The 23834-nt window shown below is 54.2% G+C and overlaps 9 protein-coding genes across 9 annotated transcripts; 4 read left to right on the top strand and 5 right to left on the bottom strand.

Moving 5' to 3' along the window:
• Positions 1 to 996: 996 nt before the first annotated feature.
• On the top strand, positions 997 to 2419 carry HER10_EVM0010166 (uncharacterized protein; the record flags this gene model as incomplete). Its single annotated transcript, XM_035479635.1, has 2 exons — positions 997 to 1081; positions 1299 to 2419. 2 exons carry the CDS (start codon positions 997 to 999, stop codon positions 2417 to 2419), a joined length of 1206 nt encoding a protein of 401 aa, XP_035333207.1.
• Positions 2420 to 3126: 707 nt separating this feature from the next.
• On the top strand, positions 3127 to 4091 carry HER10_EVM0013103 (thymidylate kinase; the record flags this gene model as incomplete). Its single annotated transcript, XM_035482471.1, has 3 exons — positions 3127 to 3352; positions 3449 to 3557; positions 3617 to 4091. 3 exons carry the CDS (start codon positions 3127 to 3129, stop codon positions 4089 to 4091), a joined length of 810 nt encoding a protein of 269 aa, XP_035333585.1.
• Positions 4092 to 4184: 93 nt separating this feature from the next.
• Positions 4185 to 6011, bottom strand: HER10_EVM0012494 (uncharacterized protein; the record flags this gene model as incomplete). The annotated part of the gene is made up of 4 exons (XM_035481888.1): positions 4185 to 4619; positions 4680 to 5362; positions 5440 to 5682; positions 5747 to 6011. 4 exons carry the CDS (start codon positions 6009 to 6011, stop codon positions 4185 to 4187), a joined length of 1626 nt encoding a protein of 541 aa, XP_035333512.1.
• Positions 6012 to 6814: 803 nt separating this feature from the next.
• On the bottom strand, positions 6815 to 8103 carry HER10_EVM0010727 (uncharacterized protein; the record flags this gene model as incomplete). The annotated part of the gene is made up of 3 exons (XM_035480178.1): positions 6815 to 7493; positions 7557 to 7798; positions 7858 to 8103. 3 exons carry the CDS (start codon positions 8101 to 8103, stop codon positions 6815 to 6817), a joined length of 1167 nt encoding a protein of 388 aa, XP_035333280.1.
• A 722-nt stretch (positions 8104 to 8825) lies between these two features.
• HER10_EVM0007468 (adenosylmethionine decarboxylase) lies at positions 8826 to 11466 on the bottom strand. The gene is made up of 2 exons (XM_035477023.1): positions 10445 to 11466; positions 8826 to 10378 (listed from the first exon to the last, which is right to left on the bottom strand). Exons 1-2 carry the CDS (start codon positions 10557 to 10559, stop codon positions 8925 to 8927), a joined length of 1569 nt encoding a protein of 522 aa, XP_035332880.1. The 5' UTR covers positions 10560 to 11466; the 3' UTR covers positions 8826 to 8924.
• Positions 11467 to 12202: 736 nt separating this feature from the next.
• Positions 12203 to 14200, bottom strand: HER10_EVM0007710 (uncharacterized protein). The gene is made up of 2 exons (XM_035477256.1): positions 13798 to 14200; positions 12203 to 13739 (listed from the first exon to the last, which is right to left on the bottom strand). Exons 1-2 carry the CDS (start codon positions 13828 to 13830, stop codon positions 12864 to 12866), a joined length of 909 nt encoding a protein of 302 aa, XP_035332910.1. The 5' UTR covers positions 13831 to 14200; the 3' UTR covers positions 12203 to 12863.
• Positions 14201 to 14641: 441 nt separating this feature from the next.
• HER10_EVM0010955 (uncharacterized protein) lies at positions 14642 to 17808 on the top strand. Its single transcript, XM_035480399.1, has one exon. The coding sequence runs from the start codon at positions 15070 to 15072 to the stop codon at positions 17530 to 17532; it is 2463 nt and encodes an 820-aa protein (XP_035333311.1). The 5' UTR covers positions 14642 to 15069; the 3' UTR covers positions 17533 to 17808.
• A 537-nt stretch (positions 17809 to 18345) lies between these two features.
• Positions 18346 to 20224, top strand: HER10_EVM0013235 (cytochrome P450; the record flags this gene model as incomplete). Its single annotated transcript, XM_035482599.1, has 2 exons — positions 18346 to 18888; positions 19012 to 20224. Exons 1-2 carry the CDS (start codon positions 18581 to 18583, stop codon positions 20222 to 20224), a joined length of 1521 nt encoding a protein of 506 aa, XP_035333603.1. The 5' UTR covers positions 18346 to 18580.
• Positions 20225 to 20759: 535 nt separating this feature from the next.
• Positions 20760 to 23642, bottom strand: HER10_EVM0011922 (uncharacterized protein). Its single transcript, XM_035481334.1, has 3 exons — positions 22629 to 23642; positions 21345 to 22569; positions 20760 to 21288 (listed from the first exon to the last, which is right to left on the bottom strand). The coding sequence occupies exons 1-3, from the start codon at positions 23339 to 23341 to the stop codon at positions 20866 to 20868; spliced, it is 2361 nt and encodes a 786-aa protein (XP_035333435.1). The 5' UTR covers positions 23342 to 23642; the 3' UTR covers positions 20760 to 20865.
• Positions 23643 to 23834: the final 192 nt, after the last annotated feature.

Here is a 23834-nt window from a genome sequence, read left to right on the forward strand (position 1 = left end):
TCATCCCTAGACTGCCCTATTCTTTCCCCTCCTACAAATCCCATCGTCCAAGTATCTCTCTCCAAACGCTGACAAGACACCTAGACTTTGATTCCTAGTCCTTACTGCGTATACTATCCGTACACGTCCTTAGTTGGCTCCTTACACACCCGTCTTCCTCGAAATACCATACCGTCGCTTGCTTCTCTGGGCATTGAGTGGCCCATCTCTGTTCCTCACGCAGTAGCGTAGCTCAACTTCAAACCACTTTTTTGGCTCCAGGGCCTTGCATTCAGCGACCAACGCCGCTTGCTACCATCTCCATCGGCATCCATCCAACAAGACACCGCCAGACTATAGTTGCGCTATCACTTGTCGAGCCCACGACCAAGGCCAGGCCCCGGCAGGACCCAAACCCAGGCCTTACCGATACACGCCCTTCTCTATCCCACCCCCGGTTCCGTGCGCGCGCCCTCTCCGCGTCTCTCTCTCCTACTCAAGAGAGACCGCATCTCAATCTAAGCCTAGAGTAATCCCTGCTCCCTACCGACGCTCACCTCGCCCGCACTCTTTTCTCTCTCTATCCCCCCTTCCCACCCCACGCCAGCTCGTCGACTGCGTTTCGATCACTCTCTTCCTGCAACCAACTCACTCGATTCCACTGCGCGGAAGAGAACAACAAATAAACAACGAATACACACACTCGCTACTCTATTCCGCCGCACACCTCACCGCCGCCCCCAAAGCTTCAACACCGTTGAGTCTGTCTGGCACCGACTTGCTTTCCCAGGGAACTTACCGACGAGGGGACGCTGGAACTCACTCACGAGTCCCCATTCTCCACGAATCGAGCCGACTGTCGATCACAGAGCAACTGGGACCCGGGCATCAAACTGAAAGCCGCTGGCTGGGCTACCCCCATTCCCGACGCACCGCACCCCATCGCATCGCACAGCGGAACCACAACACCACATCCACTCGCCCTGTTGCGCGCACAGCCGCTTCGATCCATACACGATGGCGTCCATTTCACGTCAACCCTTTGCGCCCCTCGACGGCACCCGACTGCAGAATCTGACGAGCATTAAGAATAGACAGAATGGTATGTTTGATCAACCCACGACCAAACACGCCCGTTTCCCTCCCTGCAATTCTCATGTTCTCATATTGTGTACTCGCAACGCGGCGGGCGCTGTATGTGGCCCTCTCAACGACATTCGCCCGCCATACCGCTAGAATGCGCCTAGACCACCAACTTGAGCACCTGCCCAGAACATGTCCAAAATCCTTGCGCAAATGGTCGCTAATAATTTCAATAGCTGCTCCATCAGCTACTGGCGGTAAGCGCAAAGCTTCAGACAGCGTAGAAACCGACGATTGCGAAAATGTCGACCCGTTTGCTTTCTCCAAGCGATCTAAGAGCTCCGAAACCTTCTACCCGTCAAAGGATGTCCTCAAGCCCTCGTCCTTCGTTCTAACCAAGGCCGCGCCTCTCGCTGCTAGCCCTGTGTTGAACTCCTCAAGGCCTACCCTGCCTCGCCCTCGCAGTTTGCTGCAGCCCAAATCGCCCTCAGCTAAGATCAACACGGCTATCGCCAAGTCCTCTCCACTCTCAGCTCCCGCTGGTCGTTCGCCAACTCGCGGCAAGAGATCCGGCATCCTTTCAAACCGTCGTAGAACCGCTGGCCCCTACACGCGCGTAGATCCGCCTGCCTTCAACCTCCCTTCATCCTCCTCGGCACCCTTCAGCCTCGATGCTGCTCTCAAGGGGACTATCCCGAGCTATGCTGCCCGTTCTACTGTTGCCACGTCCTCGCGGAATGCTGTGAAGGACCTTGACGAGCCTGATTTGAAGGCATCTTGGTTCTTTGATATCCATGAGGATACGCCAGAGCAGGAAATGACCAACATGCTCCAGCACGGCACATGTGTCCTCGACATAAGCTCTGATGAGGAGAGTGAACGCAAAGCCAGCAGGGACCGCGCAGAGGGTCGCGACAAGGAGAATGTGCCGCCTGTCGATGATGTGAGCCAGACATCTGCACGTCGCTCTGCTCGTCGTACTAGCGAGGACGAGATGATCTTTGAAAAGGAGAGAATAGCTCTGGGCGAGATGGATGCCAGCGAATTTTATGCGTTTGGCTGCGACGAGTCATCCATCATTATAGTCCCCGCCGACGAAGAGGAAGAAGAGGAGAGCGAGGTGGCCCCCCAAGCCGCAGTAGTGCCCGAACTCAAAGAGTCTGTCCCGGAGCCCATAGTAGCCCCGCTCGAGGTTCCCGCGGAAGAAAAAGGTGTAGACGAGCTCATGGGCAAATCTACAGAGACAGCGGCCAAGGCTGCGCTCTTGGAGCCTATGGAGGGCACCGGTGAGAGCTTTGAGCTGTGGGAAAGTGGAAGCGCCAAAGATGAATCAGAGGTGGCGGTTGCTGAATGCTGATGATGGCTTGCTTCACTTTGGTCATTTGACTGGACTTTGCTTCGCTTCCAACTATTCACCATCTTTTAATTACGGGTCCATGATGAATGCGGCGTTTGCAACGGTTATTCGGGATTTCGGATGGACGAGCAAGGACTAAGCGACGGGGAACCCTGGGACACTCTTGGTGTAGGAACAACGGATTTGGGTGTCTTGTTTTGTACAAAGCTGGGTTCGGAGTATTGCGATTGTTTGATTTTGTTTGAGCGATTGATGTCCTCATCAATAGAGAGCACTATTGAAGCTGTTATTTCTGCTATGCTTTGGAGCCCTTTTTGTCACCATGCCCACCATGCATCTTGGCCATCAGCTTTGGCCATGCAACTGTATAGTCTACTTTTACGAAAGACACTGCCATCCATCGTCGCGTCATCCTTCGCACCATCCGAGTGCTTCAAGATGGGCAATCTGGTGTTGTTGGTCCGCGATGTGCTCCCACGTGACAGCCGCTCACCTCACCCTACCCGGTCGTTCCAACGCCCGTATTCCGGGGCTCCACTCGGCCCGCATGTGCCCACCTCATTACACCTTCGCACCCAGAACCGCACCACTCGGCGATATTCGCATCTCACATCAGCGCAGTGTCCCGCACTCATATCCTATCATTGGACCATAGAAGTCGCGATTGGAGCACCGGCATTCACTGTAAAACGGAATATCGAGACTCAATGGCATCGATCAATGACCTTGCCACGGCGGCCATAGCGACGTCGGCCGCAACCGGCGGGCAGGCCGGGGATGCTCTCCCCGTCACCACGCCGCCGGCGGGCGTCGTCCGCGGGGCCTTTATTGCATTTGAAGGTCTTGATCGAAGTGGCAAGACCACGCAGGTGAAGCTGCTTGAACAGCGGCTGATCGAAGAGGGGAAGAAGGTCAAGGTTATGAGGTTTCCGGGTGTGTATCCAGCTTTTGTCACGTCAACGATGGTCTTTCCATACTTGCACCTGGATGACGCATCAACTATTGTCACTAATTGAACTCATATTATAGATAGAACAACGCCTATTGGTCAAATGATTGACGCCTATCTCAAGAGCTCAGTCGAGATGGAAGACCACGTCATCCACCTTCTCTTTAGCGCAAACAGATGGGAAGCAGTGTAAGTCGTCCCCCTTTCTCGTACATCGTTTTATCTGACCAAGCTTACACCCGTCTTAGAAAAAACATCCAAAACCTCCTGGCGTCAGGATACACCGTCATCTGCGACAGGTATTACCACTCGGGCATCGTCTACTCCGCCGCGAAACAGAACCCCCACCTGAACCTTCACTGGGCGCGTCAACCGGAAATCGGCCTCCCCCGACCGGACCTAGTCCTGTTCCTCGACCTCGAGGAGGCCGTCGCCCGGGAGCGCGGGGGCTGGGGCGGCGAGGTCTACGAAAAGGCCGAGTTCCAGAAGCGGGTGCGCGAGCTGTTTTGGGGCCTGAGTCTGGGGCGCGTTGGGCCTGATGGTGGTCTGGGCGAGGAGGGCAGGGTCGATCGGGAGTTTCGGCAAGAGGAGGAGGATTTGGTTGTGGTTGATGCTGGGGGTACGCTTGAGGATGTTGCCGAGGAGATTTGGAGGAAGATTGGGCCAAGAGTGGAGGCGGTTGAGAAGGGTGAGGCTGGGAGTACGGTGAGGGTTGTATCGTGAGCTGAGTTGCTTGAGCGCTTCGGGAGGGAGCCTTTGGCTAGGAGTAGTCGAATAATATGAGATTCGGTGTGAAGATATCTACATGAGCCAAGTTCATCGATGCCCATGAGAGTGAGCATAGCGTTGTATAGCCTCGAGTTTGGGCCATATCGTGTTGAAAAGCTTGCACCTCTCATTCATGGCTGTAGAATTCGACACCGTCATGGCGCTCGAGGTATCACCCACATCCCCCAAAACCGCAACGTCGAGTGGAGCATATGACGAACCCACGGCCGGCCACCCAGGACCTACGGAAGGATTCTTCACAAAGCGCGCAACGACGCCCCTCAAGTATTCATACGCCGCATATGTCTGAGGGGTGTAAGGTGTGGTATCTGGATCGGTGAAGAGAAGGATAATCTCCGAGCCGTGAAACTTGCCTAGCCAGTCGTACTCTTTAGGTAAGAGATTGAGGATGGAAGTATTGAAGTGATAGCGCCAAGTAGAAATATCATTCGAGGCTGCTGTCGAGGCAAGGATGGATTGAGGCTGCGCCTGTTCGTCAGCAACTTCAAGTTTTGTGGAGATTCGTTTGAGGGAGAAACGTACACAAGACCAGAGCAAATCAGTGTAAATGGCCGAAGCAAGATCAAAATCATTCTTGACTCGGGTATCGGAGCGATACAAGGAGACAATCGTCTCCAGGTCTTCGGGTGATATCAAAGCCGGCGGAAGATATGCATTGAAGAAGGCCGTCATGTTGACTTTGTCGTTGACCAGCCCACGCCCTTCTTCCTCTACTGTACCCATCAGAAGAGGAACTCTGACAACATTCCCGTTTCTCCAGAGGACACTTGGCTTGCTGAGGGTCGTCACGTTGTCGAATTGTGGTCCGAAAGTGATGCGAAACTTTCGCATGGCGCTGATTAGATTCTCCGCTGGAACGGCCCTCATACATCTCAATTCATCTGTCGCGTTGACACATCCGACTAAACGCGAAAGCCCCGTCCAGGCATCGATTCCGGGCGATGAATGGGCGAGATGTCCAAAACTCATCTGACCGCTGGACATGATTGCAGCTCGAAATGGGACCAGCGCGTTGTTGGCGTAGGCTTTGAGGTGGTGGTCTACCGAAAAGGCGCCCGCGGACTGGCCCCAGATTGTCACCTTGGATGGATCACCTCCAAAGGCGGCGATATTTTCTTGTACCCAAGTGAGAGCGAGACGCTGGTCGTGTAAACCCAGGTTTTGTTCGGGCAGTGGGATCTCAGGCGAAGCAGGGAAGCCAAAGACTATAGAGCACATGCGTTAGCTCTTGAGGGTTCATGCCTATGCAGATGATGACCAATGTAGATCCGATGCATCTTACCATTTGTGCGGTAGTTGAGAGTTACGGCGATGATGTTTTCATATGCCGCAAAAACAGAAAGATCGAGTCTGCCGTGGCCCAGTTGCCATCCGCCGCCAGGGATGAAGACCACCACCGCAAGTCCGTCGCCCGGCAATCGAGTTGTTGCGGGAGCAAAGATATTGACGCTCAAGCAATCTTCGCTCTCAGGCGGTGCTGGGGTGTTGAAGAGATCTTGGAGGACTTCAAGTCTCGGGCCGAGCTCTTTGGGAGGAACATCAAGTTAGTACTGCAGGCAGAAAACCAGTTAAACGAAGTTGTATCTTGCCGTTAATGCCAAAATTTTGGAGACATGCTGGCCCGAATGCCGTGGCCTTGAAAGTGTCTATCCATGGCTTCGGCGGGTGAGGTAAGGAGAATCGCTCAGGTATAGTGGCATAGGGAACTCCGAGAAACTTATTTACTGGAGTTATCGCGTTTGGGCGACTCGTCGGGATACCTTGGATCTGACCTGATGATATCGTGGCTGTAGGGAAGCCCGTCGACGTGGCCGAGGAGACAGTGGGTAGAAGAAGCAACTTCTGCATCTTCATGGTTTGGAATTCGCAGGCGAAGGAACCTGCTCATCCTCCTTTCTGATTAAGAATTGGATTATGAATTGCAGAGAACGAGGAGTCGAAGGATGGCACCAGGTATAACAACGGCTAGAAGATGCTTGATGTTGTGACCTCGTTTATATACTCTCCGTTATCCGCCCTACAGCCTACATGACTACTCGGTACAGGATCATGAACCAGAAGCCTGGAAGGCCTCATCCAGCTCTAGCGAGTCTGATTATCCGAGCATATTGAGCATCTGACGTATTTTGCAGATCCTCACATTATTCTGTACGGAGCCTGCGATGACCTCCTGCGGGGTGACTGGCCTGCTTGCTCGGGCGTCAGATGTTTTCAACAGAATGCGAAAAACGAAGCCAAGACGAGGATTGCGTGGGAGTGGCTGAGCGACCAGGAGAGTGTTCCACAGCACCATTCCGGCATACACGAGGTACGAAGCCAAGCCACTAGACGGAATTTGGTGGTATAGCATATGAGTGGCTGCAAGGCGTCAGACTTGTGAGGAGGATAACTTCGAACCCAGGAAGAAGATCATCACCAGACTCTTCAAAGGTTGTATGAGAGCAGTGTTCAAGAAAATGGAATTGAGATTCATTACAAAAGAGATCCAACAAGACGACTCGTAAAGATAACAGAGGAACGCTTCATCTGCTCATAACCCGTAATCCGTAATCCGTTACCCATGACCCGCAATCCATAACCTCGGCTTATCCAGACAGCCAATAGTACAGTATTCAAGAAAAGAAACATCATCCAACTTTTCCACAACATTTCGGCTGTCAGACTTGCTCTGGACTATGTGTGACGATGATCGAAGGCAGAGGCGGCTTCAACGCAACTCCACGGGTATCGAACCTTCCATCAAGCGTATCCGTTCCGACGGTAGACCCATAGTCGCTCAATGACCCGTTTCGTCGCACGCCGGTATCAACGGCTAGCTGCTCCCAATCCTTAGCCCACGCCGTTCCGGGGGGAGGGGGACACGGCTTGTCCTTGTTCGCCGGCGGGGCGAGCTTACCGTTCCCGGGGCAGAGACATTCAGGCGCATTGGCGGGGGTGATCTTGATGGCCGGAGCGACGGAAGTCTGTTCCAGCTCGGGAAGAGGAGGCAGAGGCTCTGCGATGGGGAGCATGATGCCGAGGGAGTCCGGGTGCGGGTACGGGATGGGCGGGACGGGGGGGATTTGCTCCCGGCGCCTGGGGTAGCTGGCTTTGCGAACGAGTTTGGCTCTTGCTGGAGCCGGGATCGTGTGTCGGTGGTTGGCGGGAAAGTAATAGTAGGCTGGAGGGGTCGGAGGACGACTGTTTGGCCGGCTTGAAGGCTTGGCTTCCTCGTCCTTGAGATCCTTTTCGAAGGCGCTGACTAGACAAGTGACTGTATTCCGCCGTCTGAAGCAGGGCAGCTCGAATGGGTGCGATGCAATCTCCAGGACGAGAATGACGACAATGCTGCAAATGCTAGTCGAAAAGTGTTAGTCCTAGACGCACTTTGTATGCATGCATCTTCAGGTTGCGACGTACATTCCGATGACGGATACTGAAAAGTTCAGTTCAGTAATTGGGCTTTGTGTCACGAAGCCGGGGTAATGTGACAGAGCTACTGAAGAGAGAATCACGGCCGGAATCCAGAGCAAGAGACCCAAGCGGGCAACAATGACAGCCCATGACACCAAAGGTGATTGCAGTGACTGCCTCTTGACAACCTGGTAGTTGCGGAATGACACGATGATGTGTAACACCACATACATGGGGGAGATCATCGACTGCGATGAATTGTAAGCCTGCATTCCACTGAGCCACAGCCATCGGGGGCAACACTTACACCAAACAGAATAAAGCTCTGACTGAGACAGTCACGCTCGCCAGTCTTTGAGGGACGAAACTGAAGAGCCGAAAGACAAAGACCTCCCCCGGACGCGACGATCATGAGGAACATGACCGCGATCATGACAATCGGAAGAGGCTTGGGCGGGGATTTTGTGGAAACATCGCTTCCTGACATGGAGGACTTTGTCTCCAACGACTCGACGACACTGACGGTGTCGTCGCCTTTGAGAGAAGGAGCCATGGCAGAAGGCGGCGAGGGTTGATCGGATGCTGGACTGTTGCTTGAGAGTTCCCATCACCTTTACTCCGATATCCTTCTCTGAGCATGTTCATATATCATTTGAAGTGGGATGGCTGGTGTCTTCGCGATGGCTGCCAGCACTTGCTGGCGTGGCGGGTGGGCTCTCAGCATTCCAGCCCGAGACAAATCGAGGCACTGGTCGCTGGGGGCCAACGGCCATCTGGGGTGGTTGTGGGCTGGAGCACCGCTGCATCGGGACTCAAAGGCCTATCGATCTGATGCATTCCAGAGCCCGGCTGCTACTGAGCAGCCATAAACGCCTCGGAAAGCTGTGCGTGGTTGGCAGACTCAACTCAAGCCTGAGCTTCTCCTTGCCAATATCAGTAGACATGTCAATAACGGCCCGAGGCTGGTCAAGAATTTGTAGCTGAACCGGATGGCTCTGGCTTGCAGCCGGCCTCGTTGGGTGTGGAAGAAATCTGCTCAGCAATCGATCGCATCGGGATCAAGGTCGGTTGAGATATCAGACACTGAGTAAAGCGGGCCCAAGATGTGGGATAAAGTGACAAAGCTAGTAGGTAGGACGGCGTGTAAGTGACTCTCACTCATGATGATGTATTGGCGAAACAATCTGTTTTGAAAAACAAATCCTGCAACTAAATCCAATGATTGACAGTATCTGACTATGTAAATACCATGCATAGATATGTGTTTGATATATAGCGAGCGATTCTGGACGGGATGGCAGCCGGACAGGATATGGCCAGATGCATCACGCGTTCGAAGAATGGAAACATAGCCAACGCCTCATGGAGGGCAACTCACATCTCCTCTCCAAGGCGAGCCTCACGGTCGCCAGCCCAGTCATCCCGTTCGTAGAAGCGGAAGACGAGGTCGTAATCCTCAAAGTCATGGACAATACGATCAATGCGACGATACCCACGGACAGGGTCAACAAGACGCTGAACGGCAGTCGCACGAGAAGCATAATCACCCATGCCATAGGGGTTGGCGCTCTTGCCCTTGGCCTCAAACAGAGTAACACTGAAGCGGCCAGGCTTAAAGATGTCAACGACGTGCTCGATGATCTCAGCCGTGGTGCGACCACTCTGGCCCCCAGGAACGTTGGTCTCGAAAGAGGCGAACGAGCAGTTAGGCTCCGGAGTGACGTGGACAGTGAAGTAATGAGCAGCATTTCCGCCCTTCTCATTCTTCGAGTCATCATCTTCGTCGGCAATGGCAGGGACAACACCGTTGGCGGAAAAGCCACAAGGGCTGAAGAGGTAGGCGTCGACGCGAGCTCCGGGATACTTGCTGGTTGGATACACGCTGGAGAGGCCGCAACCCTCGGAAACAACAGTACCAATCGCGTGACCCTCGGTTGTCAGAGCCTCAGTGGCAGCACGCTCGCCATCGTTGAGGTCAGACTCGCCGATGTTCTCAAAGACGTCGACGTGGTCCTCGCCGCCCGCCTTCTCATGAACCTGAGACATGTCACCCAAACTCTGGTGGGCATCGTCCCGAGCCGCCTGTGTCTGCGGCAAGTGCAACTTGTCGGTAGCGACCGCACTCGCGTCCGCCAAGTAGAACTGCTTCGCATTTTCAGGGTCGAGATCGGTCATGAGAATTTCAAGAGTTTCGTCACTGCGCTCCTCGAAGCCGCTGCTGAAACTGGCCACGCTACCAGTGGGAATCCTGGCGGCAAATGCAGCAGCTTCTTCTGCCTCGTCGGGAGTCCTGGGGGGCGTCAAGGTTTTGTTCGGCGTGGTGATGTAGAGGTACCAGTGATCGCCGTTCATTTTGCCAACCATGTAGGCACTGCCACCCTCGAACAGGTCATCCAAGTATTTGACCTCGGATCTCCAGCTTCGGTGGGGGCCCTGCTGACGGTCAGGGAACAAAAAGTTCTTGCGGCTGTAGAAGACTCGGTAGGGGGTTGCAGCAGCCTTGACGTTGGTGGACTCCTTGGCGTTATGGAACGGAAAGCCGGCGTGTTCAGCCGCGATGTGGAGGAGTCGCTGCAAGCCCAAGAGGAGAGTGGTCGTGCCGCAGGTCTTGAGAATGAGCTTGTGGGGGAACACAAACAAGCTCGACTCGGACAAGAGATAGGCGTCGACAGAGTCAGACTCGAGGACTGACAGGATCTTGCAGTTGACCATGTCGAGCATGGTAACCCAGGTGTCGGCGGAGACGGCTTTCAGGCCATTGGGCTGGGCGCTCGCGGGGAGGGACTCGGGGCCAGGGGCGAACCACACTTCGAGGAGCTTCTCAGGGCCTGGAGAGTTTGTCTGTCAGCAAGCGGTCGGGTTAGAGGCTTATGATTTTGCTTGGGCCATATTACCTTCAAAGGCGTTGGTGGAGTCTAGGTCAGCAGCGACATCATGATTGATTGTCAGATGAGGAGTAGCCTCAGCCGGAGAGAGGGCGTAGTCGTTGGGGACGGAGGGGTTGACCATCTTCTGCAGGACTAGCTCTTTGGGCGCAACCCGGGAGCTCGTGTGAGAAAGAGTAGGCTTAGATGTTTGATGACTTTCCCGGTAAAGGGCTAGAAGTCCGCGGGACACTAGCTACCGCTCAAACGAACTTTGCGGCGTTCGTTTGAGAGAGTAGGCCCACAGGAGGGTGGACAATTTTGGAGGCTGGCGGAGCCAGCAGCAAACAGTGTATAGAAGGTGCAACGTCACTTAAGGACGTTAGGGAGGTCGAGCGTTGAGGGGTAGGAAAATAACCCTAAGGATCGGAATTGTGTCTTGTTGTAGGGCCTCGCTCTGGCAGAAACCGATACCTGTGGTGGAGTATCGGACCCGGCAGACGAGGTTATCTGCGCGATGGGAGGTCGGTTGGATGGCGGGAGACGGAGTGTAGTAGAAGAGCGATGCTTCTATGGAAGTGGTTGGTGCCTACGTGTTTAAGCAGGTGTTATCTGGGCCTAGGGAAGGAAAAAATTAGCGGGATGCGCCGATGTTGTGAAGGTAGTCAATTGTTGTGGGATTCAATCGATCAGTAGATAGAGCATGCGATGGATAATACTTCCATCGAGGAACCCAAGAGGAGAATGAAGGGCTTACTTTGCGGGCTTGGAGAGGAAGCGGAGGAGGTCGACTTGGTTCATAGATGGCCAGAAATTGGCTGAAGTCGCAGAACGAGGGGCAGCGTGAATGCCACCAGTAGAGAGATGACCGTCGCAGGGGACTAGGTTTGTATATCGATCATGGAGGTTTCCGTCGGGTTGAGAGACGAGATTTGTAGGTCGCACAACCGAAGAAAGGTTTCGGCGTGGAAAGGTAGGTTGTCAATTTTGAAGCTCCGGGAGGGATTCCGTCGTGGTGGATGTGGATGTGCTCGTTGTGGTTCGTGGTGGAGGGGAAGCGTTGTCTGGGTGGGCTAAGAACAAAAATAAAAAATATAAAAAATATAAAAAAAAAGTTGCTTCTGCAAATTGAGCGACAATTGGCGGCATGGGGGCGACCCCTCCCCGGCCTCTCCACACAAAAATTTCAGCCCAAGCTACGAGGAGCTGCCACTGCCCACCAGGAAAGAAGCCTGGGAGGACATTCTGGCTAAAACAGACATGGCGGTACTTGCTCTAAGGTACCTCCCTCACCAATCCCAGGTCTCACGGATATTTCCATTTGCGCACTTTTTTCAGATGGCAACGTTTCTTTGGCGGTATTTCTTGACCAACTGTCCGCTGCAGAGAGCCGTTTTGGGAATGCCCAATGTCTCCCTGCTAATAAAAACACCTGTCCCTTTCCCACCACCTTCGACTCTGCTGCAAACCGTATGAAGTACTGCACCGCGTAAGGTAGTAGTCAATCGCACTCACCTGCCAGTGGAGAGCTATGCCCGGGAAAGGACGGAAAAGACATCCTGGAGGTTGCGAGATAGCGCAGACAGGGAAAGACATTGGTGGCTTGGGCGCACTGCAGGGGGGGGGGACGTGTCGCTGAAGAACGGGACTCAGACGTCATTTCTCGCAGCTCCAGGCCTGGACCCAAGATTAACACCACCTGTTGCGGAGGGGTAACTTCCATTGTACCTTAGGTAAGGTAAGCACAGCAAAGTCACCAAATGTGAAGGATTCTGAGAGATCATTAGGCTTGAATTGCGATGCATCACATGGTAAGCATCAATTGAAAGAGAGAGGTAATGCATCTCTTCCTGATACCTACCATATCCAGTAAATACATACGAGTGGTGGGACATGCAGTGAAAAGCCATCGTGCTTCAACTTCTTGCGCAGTACCAGGATTTGACAGCGGCTTAGGCAAGGTACCTGTCAATCAGGTACCACCATGTTTTTGCGGGGCTTTGCCCGTCCGAGGCACCGGGATGCCACCAATCTCGATGCATCCTCACGTGCTTCCAAACCTTTCTGCGAATCGATGACTGGGCCGCCCATCGGACTTTGTCAACGACAGCGGAGTCGGGCCCGGTCAGCGTGGAGCGAGCATGGTGTTCTGTATGCTGTCCGGTCTCTGGAAACCCCCAGTATCTCTCAGATGCGTGTTGAGCTGAAATTTCGCATGCTGCTTTGACTTCGCCATACCCAGTTTTTCTGTACCTTACAGTACGGTGAGGCTTCTGGCGGTTCGTTTCTGGCTGTTCCCAATCCCTGGTACGTCGTGTGCCTAGAATTGGGCACCAAGCCGAGCGTCCTCTTCATCTCGCCAGGGGCAAAGACTTGCGGCACGGTGCAGATACTGAGCCTGTCGTCTACTGCTTGAGTTGACATTGTATCCGTAGATGGCTCATTTTGCTCATGACTGTGCTTGTGCCTCTACCGTTGTTGTGAGTTTGGAAGTAATGTCGCTAAAGATGTGAGACAGCGAACAGTCCTGGTACTTCTCGACAAGAGTATCGCCCTTTGTCTCGCCCTCCTTTTCGGCCTGGCCGATATCCTGACCGTGTATTTGCGTTCCTTGAGGGTACTGCGGCCTCCTGCCGGATTCGACAAGTTCGCCAAACTGAGGGTCGATGGGTACGGTGCCGAGGAATGGTACCGAGAACTCCTGGGCCATGACGGCTCCTCCACCAGAGCTGAAAATGTTGGTGCACTCTGAGCAGTGAGGGCAGACGAAGCCGCTCATGTTCTCAACCACACCGAGAACCTTGATATTGGTCTTGACACAAAAGTTGAGCTCCTTTTTGACATCTGCCGTGGCCACCGCCTGTGGTGTCGTAACTACAACGGCACCCGCGACCTGGCCAGGCCGAGCATCTCGCAGCAGTGTCTCGGCAAGGGAAATATGCTCGTCGCTGGTACCCGGGGGCGTATCGATGAGTAGATAGTCCGTCTCATCCCACAGGACGTCAGAGAGGAACTGCCGGACCATGGCCGTCTTTTTGGGTCCGCGCCAGACAACGGCATCGCCACGTCTGGGCAGGAGGAACCCAAGGCTCATGGCATGGAATGAGCCTATACCCTTCTCTTCGACGGCGTCATGGACAGGCACGGGGAGCCAGCCTCCGGGCGCTTGCTTGACCTTCTCCGCTTCGATCGACAGCATGCGAGGGATTGAAGGTCCGGTGAGGTCGACATCGAGTACACCAACAGAATGCCCTGCGAGCGCGAGGGACAGGGCTAGTTGCGTCGTCACTGAAGACTTTCCAACACCACCTTTGCCCGACAAGACCTACATGGCCAGTCAGTCGACATTTAGTTACACGGAGAGAAAAAATGAGGGGTCATACCAGCACAATGTGCTTCACTTTAGAAAGCGACATGTTGATGACGATGGAATCCTTTAAAGTGTGGGAGTGAGATTTGCTGCATAGAAGAGTTTCGTCGGAAAAGCGAAGTGCACCGAGTAAGTAAGGTACCTATGTCACCAGAGAAGAAGGTGAGGTTGAAGAGCAAGTCAAATGGGCATCATTTGAAATCAAGCTATGCTTGTTCCCCACCCACTGGCAGTGTGACTGTGTGAGCCCGCGGGGTTAAGTTGGTAAGCACAAAAAAGACAACCAAGCCACACACCGTAATGAGAAAGTTTGCCTCTGGCCGTGGGTAACAGTCTAGTCTACCTATGCCCGAAGTGATCGACTCTGGAGATACCGGTAGGAACCTAAGGTAAGTAGATCATGGATGGTACTGTTGGTAACGGTTGACGTGTTCTAGAAGAATTCCATGGCATCCCTTGATCTACCCCTCCAACACTCACCTCACTCACATGGATGCTGTCATCCGCAATCGGCGCGGATGGAACCTATGCTGTGGCTCTAGCTGCTTATCTTATCTTATCGTACATATGCTTATCGATACTTGATTGTGGCTAAACGTCGGGTCATCGAACGGAGTGCGTGCAACCCGCACCCTTACTTAGCGTGCTTAGGTAATGAAGTTGAAGGGAAGGGGTGAAGGGACGCGGCTGGAACCGTGGGATCCACCGGTAGAACGCCAAGCTCCAATCCCGGACACGCAGTGAGTTGAAGTTGAAGGGACTCCTGGTCGCGCACAGACACTCTCCGACACGTCCGGAATCCACGACGGGTCAGGTCGTCTGGCAACTGGATGCCATTTCTGGTTCTGGACTTGGTTCTGGGTCTCCATCTCCGTGTCTGCGACAATCAGTCCGTCCCTTACCTTCCATTCCCTGGGCAGTCTGATCTCCCATCCCAAATCTCGCAATCTCCGTTCCCTTTTTTCCGTCCATACCTTGAACAGTTCAATTCGCGAAGCTTGTTTTTTACGGTCGAGTTCTTCATTAACACTAGCGCGTCCACTCATTGAGACAACGCCATCCGCTTCACACTCTTTGGGAACTTCCTCTTTGTTCCAGTTTCGCTTCTGTTCCTGTTGCACAGCTTGGGGAATCGCTCTGCGACCAACCGAGTCGCGGCTCGCGAATCCAAGAGACAACAACATGGCTATCTAGCCTGCCCCTCAATCGCAACATCCTCACTCGCGGAAGACCGCACACTTCCTCAAATTGACCTCCTCAACATCATGAATTGTAGTGTCGCACAATGGACGATCCATGGGGCTCCCCGTGGGCATCTACCGACAATACAAATGCGCCTTCTACCAGTCCCTCCAAGACCATCATCGAACCTCCACCACCCGCCTTCCTCTCCACCCCGAGCAACCTGAATCTACCTTCCAGCCAGTCAGCCTGGCTCAACGACGATGCCTTTGGCGATTGGGCATCCCCTGACCCCGGACAGGCTACGAATGCATCTCCGTGGACTTGGGGCAACGATGCCACGCCAATCGAAGGTCTGACACCGAGCTATGAGCCCAGGCCTAGAAGGAAGAGCAGCACACCCAGGTGGCCTCGAAGCCGATCACCCTCGCCGGGACTGAGACCTCCCATTACTCCCAACACCGCCCCTCACAGCGCTTCCCCCGGCCAGCCTTCACCCGACCCCTGGGCAAACCACGTATCGACCTATACAAGAGACGACCCCGAACCCTTGGCCGATCTTCCCCAGATACCAGACGTCCCGCCGCTTGTGCTCGAGCAAGCGCAGATTGGTCTGGGCTTAACGAATACTCCCAATGCGTTTGAAAAGGAATTCATTGCCCATGCGCCAATAACTACACAATTCGCCGAACCTCTTGCCGACCCCTCACAAGAATACCTACAGTTCAGCGATACTCCGATTTTCGATCGATTCCCTACTACTCCAAAGCACGATCACGATGTCGCTCATTCATCAGCCTCGGTCTCAGCCTCGTCTGACAACGACGACGAACACGACGAACAGACAGGCGCGAGACACGCTGACTCTCCTATAACCTCTATCGAAGACAATGCACTACCGAAACCTGCGCAGAGGAAAGCCTCTGGCAAGGTTCTGGAGCTCGTTGAGATGTATGACGGCATTGCCAAGCGAAGCACAGATTCTCCCGAGAGGGCGCCTTCATTACGCCGTAGCGTAAGCCGAGGGCCCGATATTGGCTCAGGAGATTTACCCTGCCAGGGAACTACCAAAGACGACCTAGCAGAAGAGGATCAGGAGGAAACGGAATCTCGCGACACGCTGGAGCCGACTGCAAAGGAATCACTCGATCAAGGGAGCAACGCTGAAGAGGAGACTCTCAAGATTGACAAGCCAACACGCCCAGACCACGAGCCCTTCAGGGTTGACCTTCAACATCTCGAACTTCTCCTGCCAGATGTCTCCTTGGATGAATCGGTTTCACCCGAAGATGTGCCGGATCGAGTTATACACGACAGCTTCGTGAGCATCTCCGAGCGCAAGATGTGGTATCGGTTGTCCCGCCACGAGTCTTTGCGCAAGCACAATGCGGGAGACGACGACAATTATGTCCGAATCAACTGGACAAATTCCACTCTCCGACAAGAAACGTTGAAAACTGTTCGTCGTTGGATAGAGGAAGATTCATTCGGCGGACGACCTTTCCGAGGAGGACTGGCACGAAATGCGGGCGGCAAAAGCTTCGGCTGGGACGCGACAACAGCAGCATCTCCGGTCGACCTCGACAGAGTATTCGGCCGTAAGGCAAAGCGGAAAGCGTCCATCCACCGTCCAACACATTCAATAAGCGGCCTACCCTCGCTATCAGCAGCTCCTGTTCTCCCTGGCTCTACGGGGAGCACGCCAGCCATGGGACAAAGCAACGACAATTGGGAGGGTCTGGCGACGTTTGGCTGGAGCAGCGGGCCAGGGGATATAAAACCACCATCGGGAACGACGATGCAAAAGCCTCAGGCTACAGGTATACCACTACCTCTGGCCTTCACTGGGTTTGACAACGCGCCAAAGTCACATGCGTCCCTCCCGGCGTTCATCAAGCCGATCGCGCCGACACCTCCACCAGCGCTCAGCGCTACGAGCTTGAAGGAGGTTGAGGGTGCGGATGCGGATGCAGATGCGGATGACGATGAATGGGGAGACATGGTTTCTCCAACGACGGCTGAAGCAACGGATTCCACTTCCCTTCCCAAGACTAGTTGGGATTCATTCTCGACCAACCCGCTAGCCGAAGTCACGAGCAAGCCGCCTCCCGATGCCTTCCTGACTAGCAGCCACCCGGGAGCCGATGCACTCCGCACCGGGAATAACAAAGAAAACGATTCCCGTAACAAATCAGGACTGTGGGATATTGGCAATGTCATCAGCAGCCCCGCCCCCGCCTCCACAATATCTGCGGCAGCAGGTGTACCCCAAAGCCAAGACGGTCCTCTCAGCCCGTCAGAATCTGCGAATACATACACATTCAGGCCAGCGTCTACAGTTAAGCGACCAGCAAATATCTCTATCGCAGCCACCCTCGACGACCCGCCGGACCCATTGATGTCTGGTATTACCGGCGTATCTGCGGGAGGGCCTGCTGAAACCCCACGCACAACGGGCTTCCAGACGCCGTCCACGGCGCAACCGCCCAAGACGAGCACCGAGGGTTACGATTTTGTGCAGCAATTTGTGCGTGAGCTGCCAGATTTATCGTATATGCTTAGATGAGCGTTTTTTTCCTGGCCATTTTGACACTATTCATATAAAGTACCTCGACGTAAGCTGCGGTAGAAGCGCGAGAGGACGGCTGGCATTCAGGTAGCGGTTTACTGGACTCATGCTTCCTTCATTATCACATCATTTAGCCGTACACTTAAAGTATACATGTATATTGCATTCTCTCTGGCGTTTGGTGGACATTGGAAAATCCCATAGGGCCGGATGGTAAAGGCACCTTGGACAAGGACCTTGTTCTGGCACACATACATGGTATATAGGGAGTGGTCGTACAATTTAGGCAGTACTTTTTTGACTCAAGCACGTCTTCTTTTGCATGCCTCGGTATGGCTCGCGATGAACAGAGCTCCGTGTTTAAACCCGAGGCAACGCAAATCTCGGAGGCGTATGACGTGCGGCCAAGCCGTTTTGTGAGGCCGAGCACATCCACCTGTGGGTTATGCCAGCGGGGCGTTTGACCGGAAAGGATGGGCATCCCCCGTGTCAGAGCCCCGACTCGCGATCCCGACTTTGACTGCCGTCTCGACCGTGATTGCCGTACTCAGTGCCGTGCGGGGACTCGCGGGGGGGATTAGGGCTCTCGTTGCGGGATGGCTGTGTCAAAGGGGGCGTCGTCTGGTCTTAGCCAAAGGATTTGGACGGGGGGAGAGGCGTGTCGGTTCTCCGCGCCCCGCGATATCCACCAGGACAGGGTCCCAAAGAAAGCTTAACGCACAGCGTAGCGTCACGGGTGTCTCGGTTTGTTATCATCTTTTTTTAAATGGCTGCTGCTTGTGTTTTGGGAGACGTAACTAACCTTAGCACCTTGGAACGGATACTCTCTCACACACACCCACACCCACACTCACGAGAGAACAAGTACAAGAAGGGCCCCCGGCGTCCACATGTCGACAACTTTCTGATTATTCCCGTGGAACTCTAAACCTACTTCGAAGTCCATTGGGACCCTTTTTACTCAAATATCAGCTCCTCTCGACCTCCCTTCTCCGAATCTTGGAAAAGGTGGACCAGCTTCATTCATGACTAGAGAAGCTTGACTATGGCCATCTTAGAGCTTCTCATCACGCCTTGGGCACCGGCCCTGGTGGTCGTAGGCGTAGTTGTATACTACCTCTACCCTTTCTTCGTCACATTCGGTTCCCTTCGTGGGATTCCGGCACCGTTCCCAGCACAATTCACCAATCTGTGGCTGCTCTCCGTCGTCCGGCGTGGCACGCGATACCAAACCGTCGATGAGATCCACAAGAAGATGGGGCCCGTGGTTCGCATCCAGCCCAACCATGTGAGCATTGCCGACGATGAGGCCATTCAGGCCATCTATGGTCACGGCAACGGCTTTCTCAAGTCGTAAGTGTTCACACTCACTCAAAAATGGGCTATGCGCTCTCCTTTGCCGGTGGGCTTCGAGCTCAAGTCCCCAGAGCCAAGACCATTCAATGTTTGACTCAAGACATACTGACCCCGCACCAGAGACTTTTACGACGCCTTTGTCTCCATTCGGAGAGGACTCTTTAACACCAGAGACCGTCATGAGCATTCACGCAAGCGCAAGATTGTGTCGCACACCTTTTCCGTCAAGTCAATTGGCCAATTCGAGCCGTATATGCACGAGAACCTGGTCCTCTTCGTCCAAAAGTGGGATGAGCTCGCCAAGAACAACCCAGCTGGCGCCACCATTGACTGCTTGAAATGGTTCAACTACCTGGCATTTGACATTATTGGCGATTTGGCCTTCGGCGCGCCGTTTGGCATGCTTGCATCCGGTGCTGATATTGCCGAGGTTCGCGAATCCCCTAACAGCCCGCCCATCTACGCACCCGCCATTGAAATTCTGAACCGGAGAGGCGAGGTTTCTGCCACTCTTGGAATTCTCCCCGACCTGAAGCCCTGGGCAAAGTACATTCCGGATCCCTTCTTCAGCCAAGGCTTGGAGGCCGTGCAGAATCTCGCGGGCATGGCTATCGCGCGTGTCAAGGCTAGACTGGACAACCCGCCCGATATCGACAGACTGGATCTGCTTGCGCGACTGATGGAGGGACGTGACGACAAGGGAGAGCCTCTGGGCAGAGAGGAGCTTACTGCCGAGGCCTTGACGCAGCTGATTGCCGGTAGCGACACGACTTCCAACTCTTCTTGCGCGCTTCTATACCACGCTGCAAGAACCCCTGGCGTGTTGGAGAAGCTGCAAAAGGAACTCGACGAGGCCATCGCCCCCACCGTCGATGTTCCGACCTACGAGATGATCAAGGATCTTCCCTACCTCGCCATGGTCATTGACGAGACGCTCCGCTTCCACTCCACCTCTGGCATCGGTCTACCACGCCAAATCCCCGAAAACTCACCCGGCGTCACCATTCGCGGCCACTTCTTCCCTCCCGGCACCGTTCTTAGCGTTCCTTCCTACACCATGCACCACTCCAAGGAGATTTGGGGACCGGATGCTGACGATTTCCGCCCCGAGAGATGGGAGTCGCTTACGGCGAGGCAGAAAAATGCCTTCATCCCGTTCAGCACCGGACCCAGGGCATGCGTTGGAAGGAACGTGGCCGAGATGGAGATGAAGCTCATTGTCGCGACGTGGGCTAGGAGGTACAAAGTTGAGCTGAGACAAGAGATTATGGAGACCAACGAGGGATTCCTGAGGAAGCCTCTGGCACTCGACATCAACATCAAGAGGCGGTGAATTACGCAACTGTTTGGCTGGAAATGTGGCCTTGGGGCTTCTTAGATTGTCACGGCAGGGTATATAGCGCTTGCACTTGCTTTCAATTGACACCCAATATTCTCGAGCTCATTCATTTCTCAATGCTCGTAAACCCATGTCCCGGTACCTTCAAGCCACGCGATATCCATGGTCACATCGTCTCACTTAGAAGGTCACCTTCAGTAACCAGCACTCACTAGTTTCTAGGACTGTGAATGGTTTCTGCAATGCACTATCTCAAATGCATGCTGGCCGTACCGAGCATTCTCACTTTCAACCAAGCTGTGGCAACGTTGCATATGCTTGGACTGTTAGCCGCCACTGGACAAGTCTGGCTCGCGGAGATACCAAGAATGTTGCCGCACACCCGGAAAGCTTCAAGCTTCTTGATAAGTTAATAACGTCTGTGTCCTCGGACGGTGAGGAAATGGTCCACACGCCGGCGGGATAAGATGGGTCAACGTCTGATTTCAGGGTTCTGGTCAAAGGAGGTTTGGCCAATATAGTTGATAAAGCTTGAAGTGTTTATACAATGGCCAATCGTATGCATCAAATATCTCTTTAGAGTTTGCTCCAGGGCCCATGGATTTCGGTGTACATCCCCGTGTACCTCTCCGGCACTAGAACTCGCCTTGGAAATCGCCTTGTGCCCACTCATTTGAGAACCATGCCAAAGAATCCAGCCCCATGGGTTCCATGTTGAAATCAAGACTGTCAAGTGCTCCCTCGAATGCATTATTGACTTCCAGTGAGCCGAGCGCAGTGGGCTGTGGTGGCACAGGCGCCTGCTCGTCTGGCTTGTTGGATTCGGGAACCTGTATATCTTCCCAAGCACCAATGCCAAATGGTCGATTGGTGAGCTCGTCGGCCGCCGGCGCGCCTCTGTCTGGGTCGTCCGCCAACTGCACCTGCTTCGCGCGAGCAAGGCGAATGCGCTTGGCACCGTTGCCATTTCTCTCGTCCTGGGGCTCTTCACTAAGCAGCCGACTAGGGGTAGCCTGTATCGAGAGACCGTGGTCCATGAGTCGTTGAAGATCGGCTTGCTGTGATCACTGATCAGTAAACTCCTTGGTGAGACAAAAGCGCTCGTGTTACTAACAATTGAGACTGCAGCTGTTCCAGAGCAACAGCCCTTGGTCACCTCGAGACAAACCGAAGCCTTTTTACGAAGGATCTCTGGCGTGAGACCGTACTCTTCCGCGTTCAAATGGTAGATGTAGTAAAGCATACGGATACACTGATATGCGCACACCGGCATATCGAGGTCCGCAACGGGGTAATGGTCCAGCGCTCTGATGGAGGTGAACATATTTGACATTTCCATCGCATGCTCGTAGCACTGGCGCTGACAACCAGCGATGAACTCTGGTCCCAGCCGTTCAGCAGCTGATCGAGTCAAAGAATCGCGAAGCCCAACAAGTCCTATCCTGAAGAGATCACAGTTGCACTGCCGCAACCAGACATGAATCATGATGAAGACGCAAAGGCGTGGAGAATATGCTCTCAACCGCAGGCTGTTGTCAGACCAGCGGAACGACACAGGCAAGCGCTCAGCAAAGTCTGAGAGCTCCTTTGCAAACGACTGGAGTTGCTCCTGAAGGCGGCCAAGGTCGTCGTTGGAACAATTTGAGGCTCGCTTGGCGAACTTGAGGATTCTGCCGCGGAGCCAGAGAATGCGCACATGTAATGCTAAGCTGCCAATATCGTCATTCTCGGACTCATCGGGACTAGGGACCAGCGGTCGTAGCGATGGCGGCGCAAGATCGAACTCGAAGTCTCTCTCGTTGCAAGGGAGCGAAATGTGAATCGTCTCGGGCGTCCACAGGGTTAGATCGCGGTATCCTCCAGCCATGCCTTGGTCAATCATGAATAATGCCCACATGAGACGGCGTCTTGATTCCTGGGCGAGGAAGCACAGATCTGGGTTGTCGTAGTTGAGTCGAAGAGCCGTAGCGAATCTGGCCGCGGTAGCAGCAAGCATAAAAGCGCTCGAAAAGCGTCGTGTCAAGATCCGATACTTGATTATGAGAGCAAGGGTTTGCACTTTGATCGTTGACGCATTCTCGAGGCCCTTCAAGATGAGACCCTCAGACTCATCAATACATTTCTCGCCATACTCTCGCGTTCCCGGCCCAAGGTCAGTGAGCATGCTCGTGATGCCAATTAGAGCCAACAGCAGCGGTCGGTCTAAACCGCCAACATTATGCCGCTGCATGAGAGAGGCCCGGTGAAGGAAAGACAACATGGGAATGTGATGAACATGGCGAAAGAAATTGTCCAGAGCTCGACTGATCAGAGACTCGAACTGAGGATCAGGTGCCGAGCTGAATTCAGTCAGTGGACGAGGTACGAGAGTGAGTAAGGACAGTAAGAGTGAGCCTACAGATCATGATTAAAGGTGCTGGGGGTGTTGGACGCCATGGCATCGGCCATGGCGGCATCGGAATCGTGTGCCACATCATCCCTGGACAATGACCGACGGTTTCGAGTGTCACGGTTGGTAGCCGGTGCCGAGTTCGACGAAGTCGGTGATCTGACTACTTGGTCGACGAGACCCGGGGGATTGACGCTCAGCCGGGTGCGCTTGGAAGCTCTGTAGACGCACTCGATGCCTTGGGTACGACATCGGTCACAAGCCGGTGTGTGACCACTACACCGAGCTTTACGTGAGTGACAGCTCTGGCATGCTTGTCGGACACGGCGTCTTGGTAAGGGAAAGGTGGGAGCGGCAGCAACACCATTAGCATCGGAAGATGGGTCTTCGTAAGTACAAGAGAAACCGAGGCGTTCGCAGTTGCTGCAAATGTCGCGTCGGCCGTCGCAGCGGACCTTACGGGCCCGGCAGGTGACACATGTCGTCGCCGAGGACCGCTTTGTCGGTTTCGGAGACACGGACGAGGCTGCGGCTGATGCTGTCACGGTGGTAGCTGCGGCGGCGGCCAGGTCTGCGGTTGTGTTTGCCGTCGTTGAGGCGGCGGCGGTGGTGGCAGCGGCTGTCGGTGGTCTGTCGGGTCGGAGGTGATGTCCAAGGTTGTCGCTATTGTTATTGTTGACGCTGCTGTTGCCGATGGTGTTGCTCCCGTACAGGTCTGCCATTCTCCCAATTACCTCGATAGGCGCGCGCCCTCGTTACTCACCGGAACTCGGCGGCGCGTACAATAGACATGGAGAGACAGATGAGGCTCAGTCTAGGGCTCATGGGTTGCCCATTCCGGAGAACAATCGGCGTGGGTCTCTTTGAATGCGTGCGCGCAGCCGGCAGCGTGTCTACTTAGCTACTGTATTCGTTCCGAGCTGTGACTAGGTGATTATGCAGGAGAAATCCGGGGAACAATCACACTGTGCGTGACTGTGCAGCTCACTTGACGTAAGGTAGGGCAGAGTGTGAGGATTGGCAGTCAGTTGGGGGATACGGAGGACGGGGAATGCGTGGGAAGAGAGAAGGAGACGGAGGAGATTGGCTCTGGGAGGCGCTCCGTGACCGAACTGTGAACTGTGCATGTGTCTCTCGGCACCACACTTGTTCTCACTGCTCAATCCTCAATCCCCGGCAACGGTCCCTCTCAGGCGACAATACCTACACTCTATT

The sequence above is a fragment of the Colletotrichum scovillei genome (genome assembly GCF_011075155.1).
Source record: "Colletotrichum scovillei strain TJNH1 chromosome Unknown Contig00006, whole genome shotgun sequence".
In the NCBI taxonomy this organism is placed as follows: domain Eukaryota; kingdom Fungi; phylum Ascomycota; class Sordariomycetes; order Glomerellales; family Glomerellaceae; genus Colletotrichum; species Colletotrichum scovillei.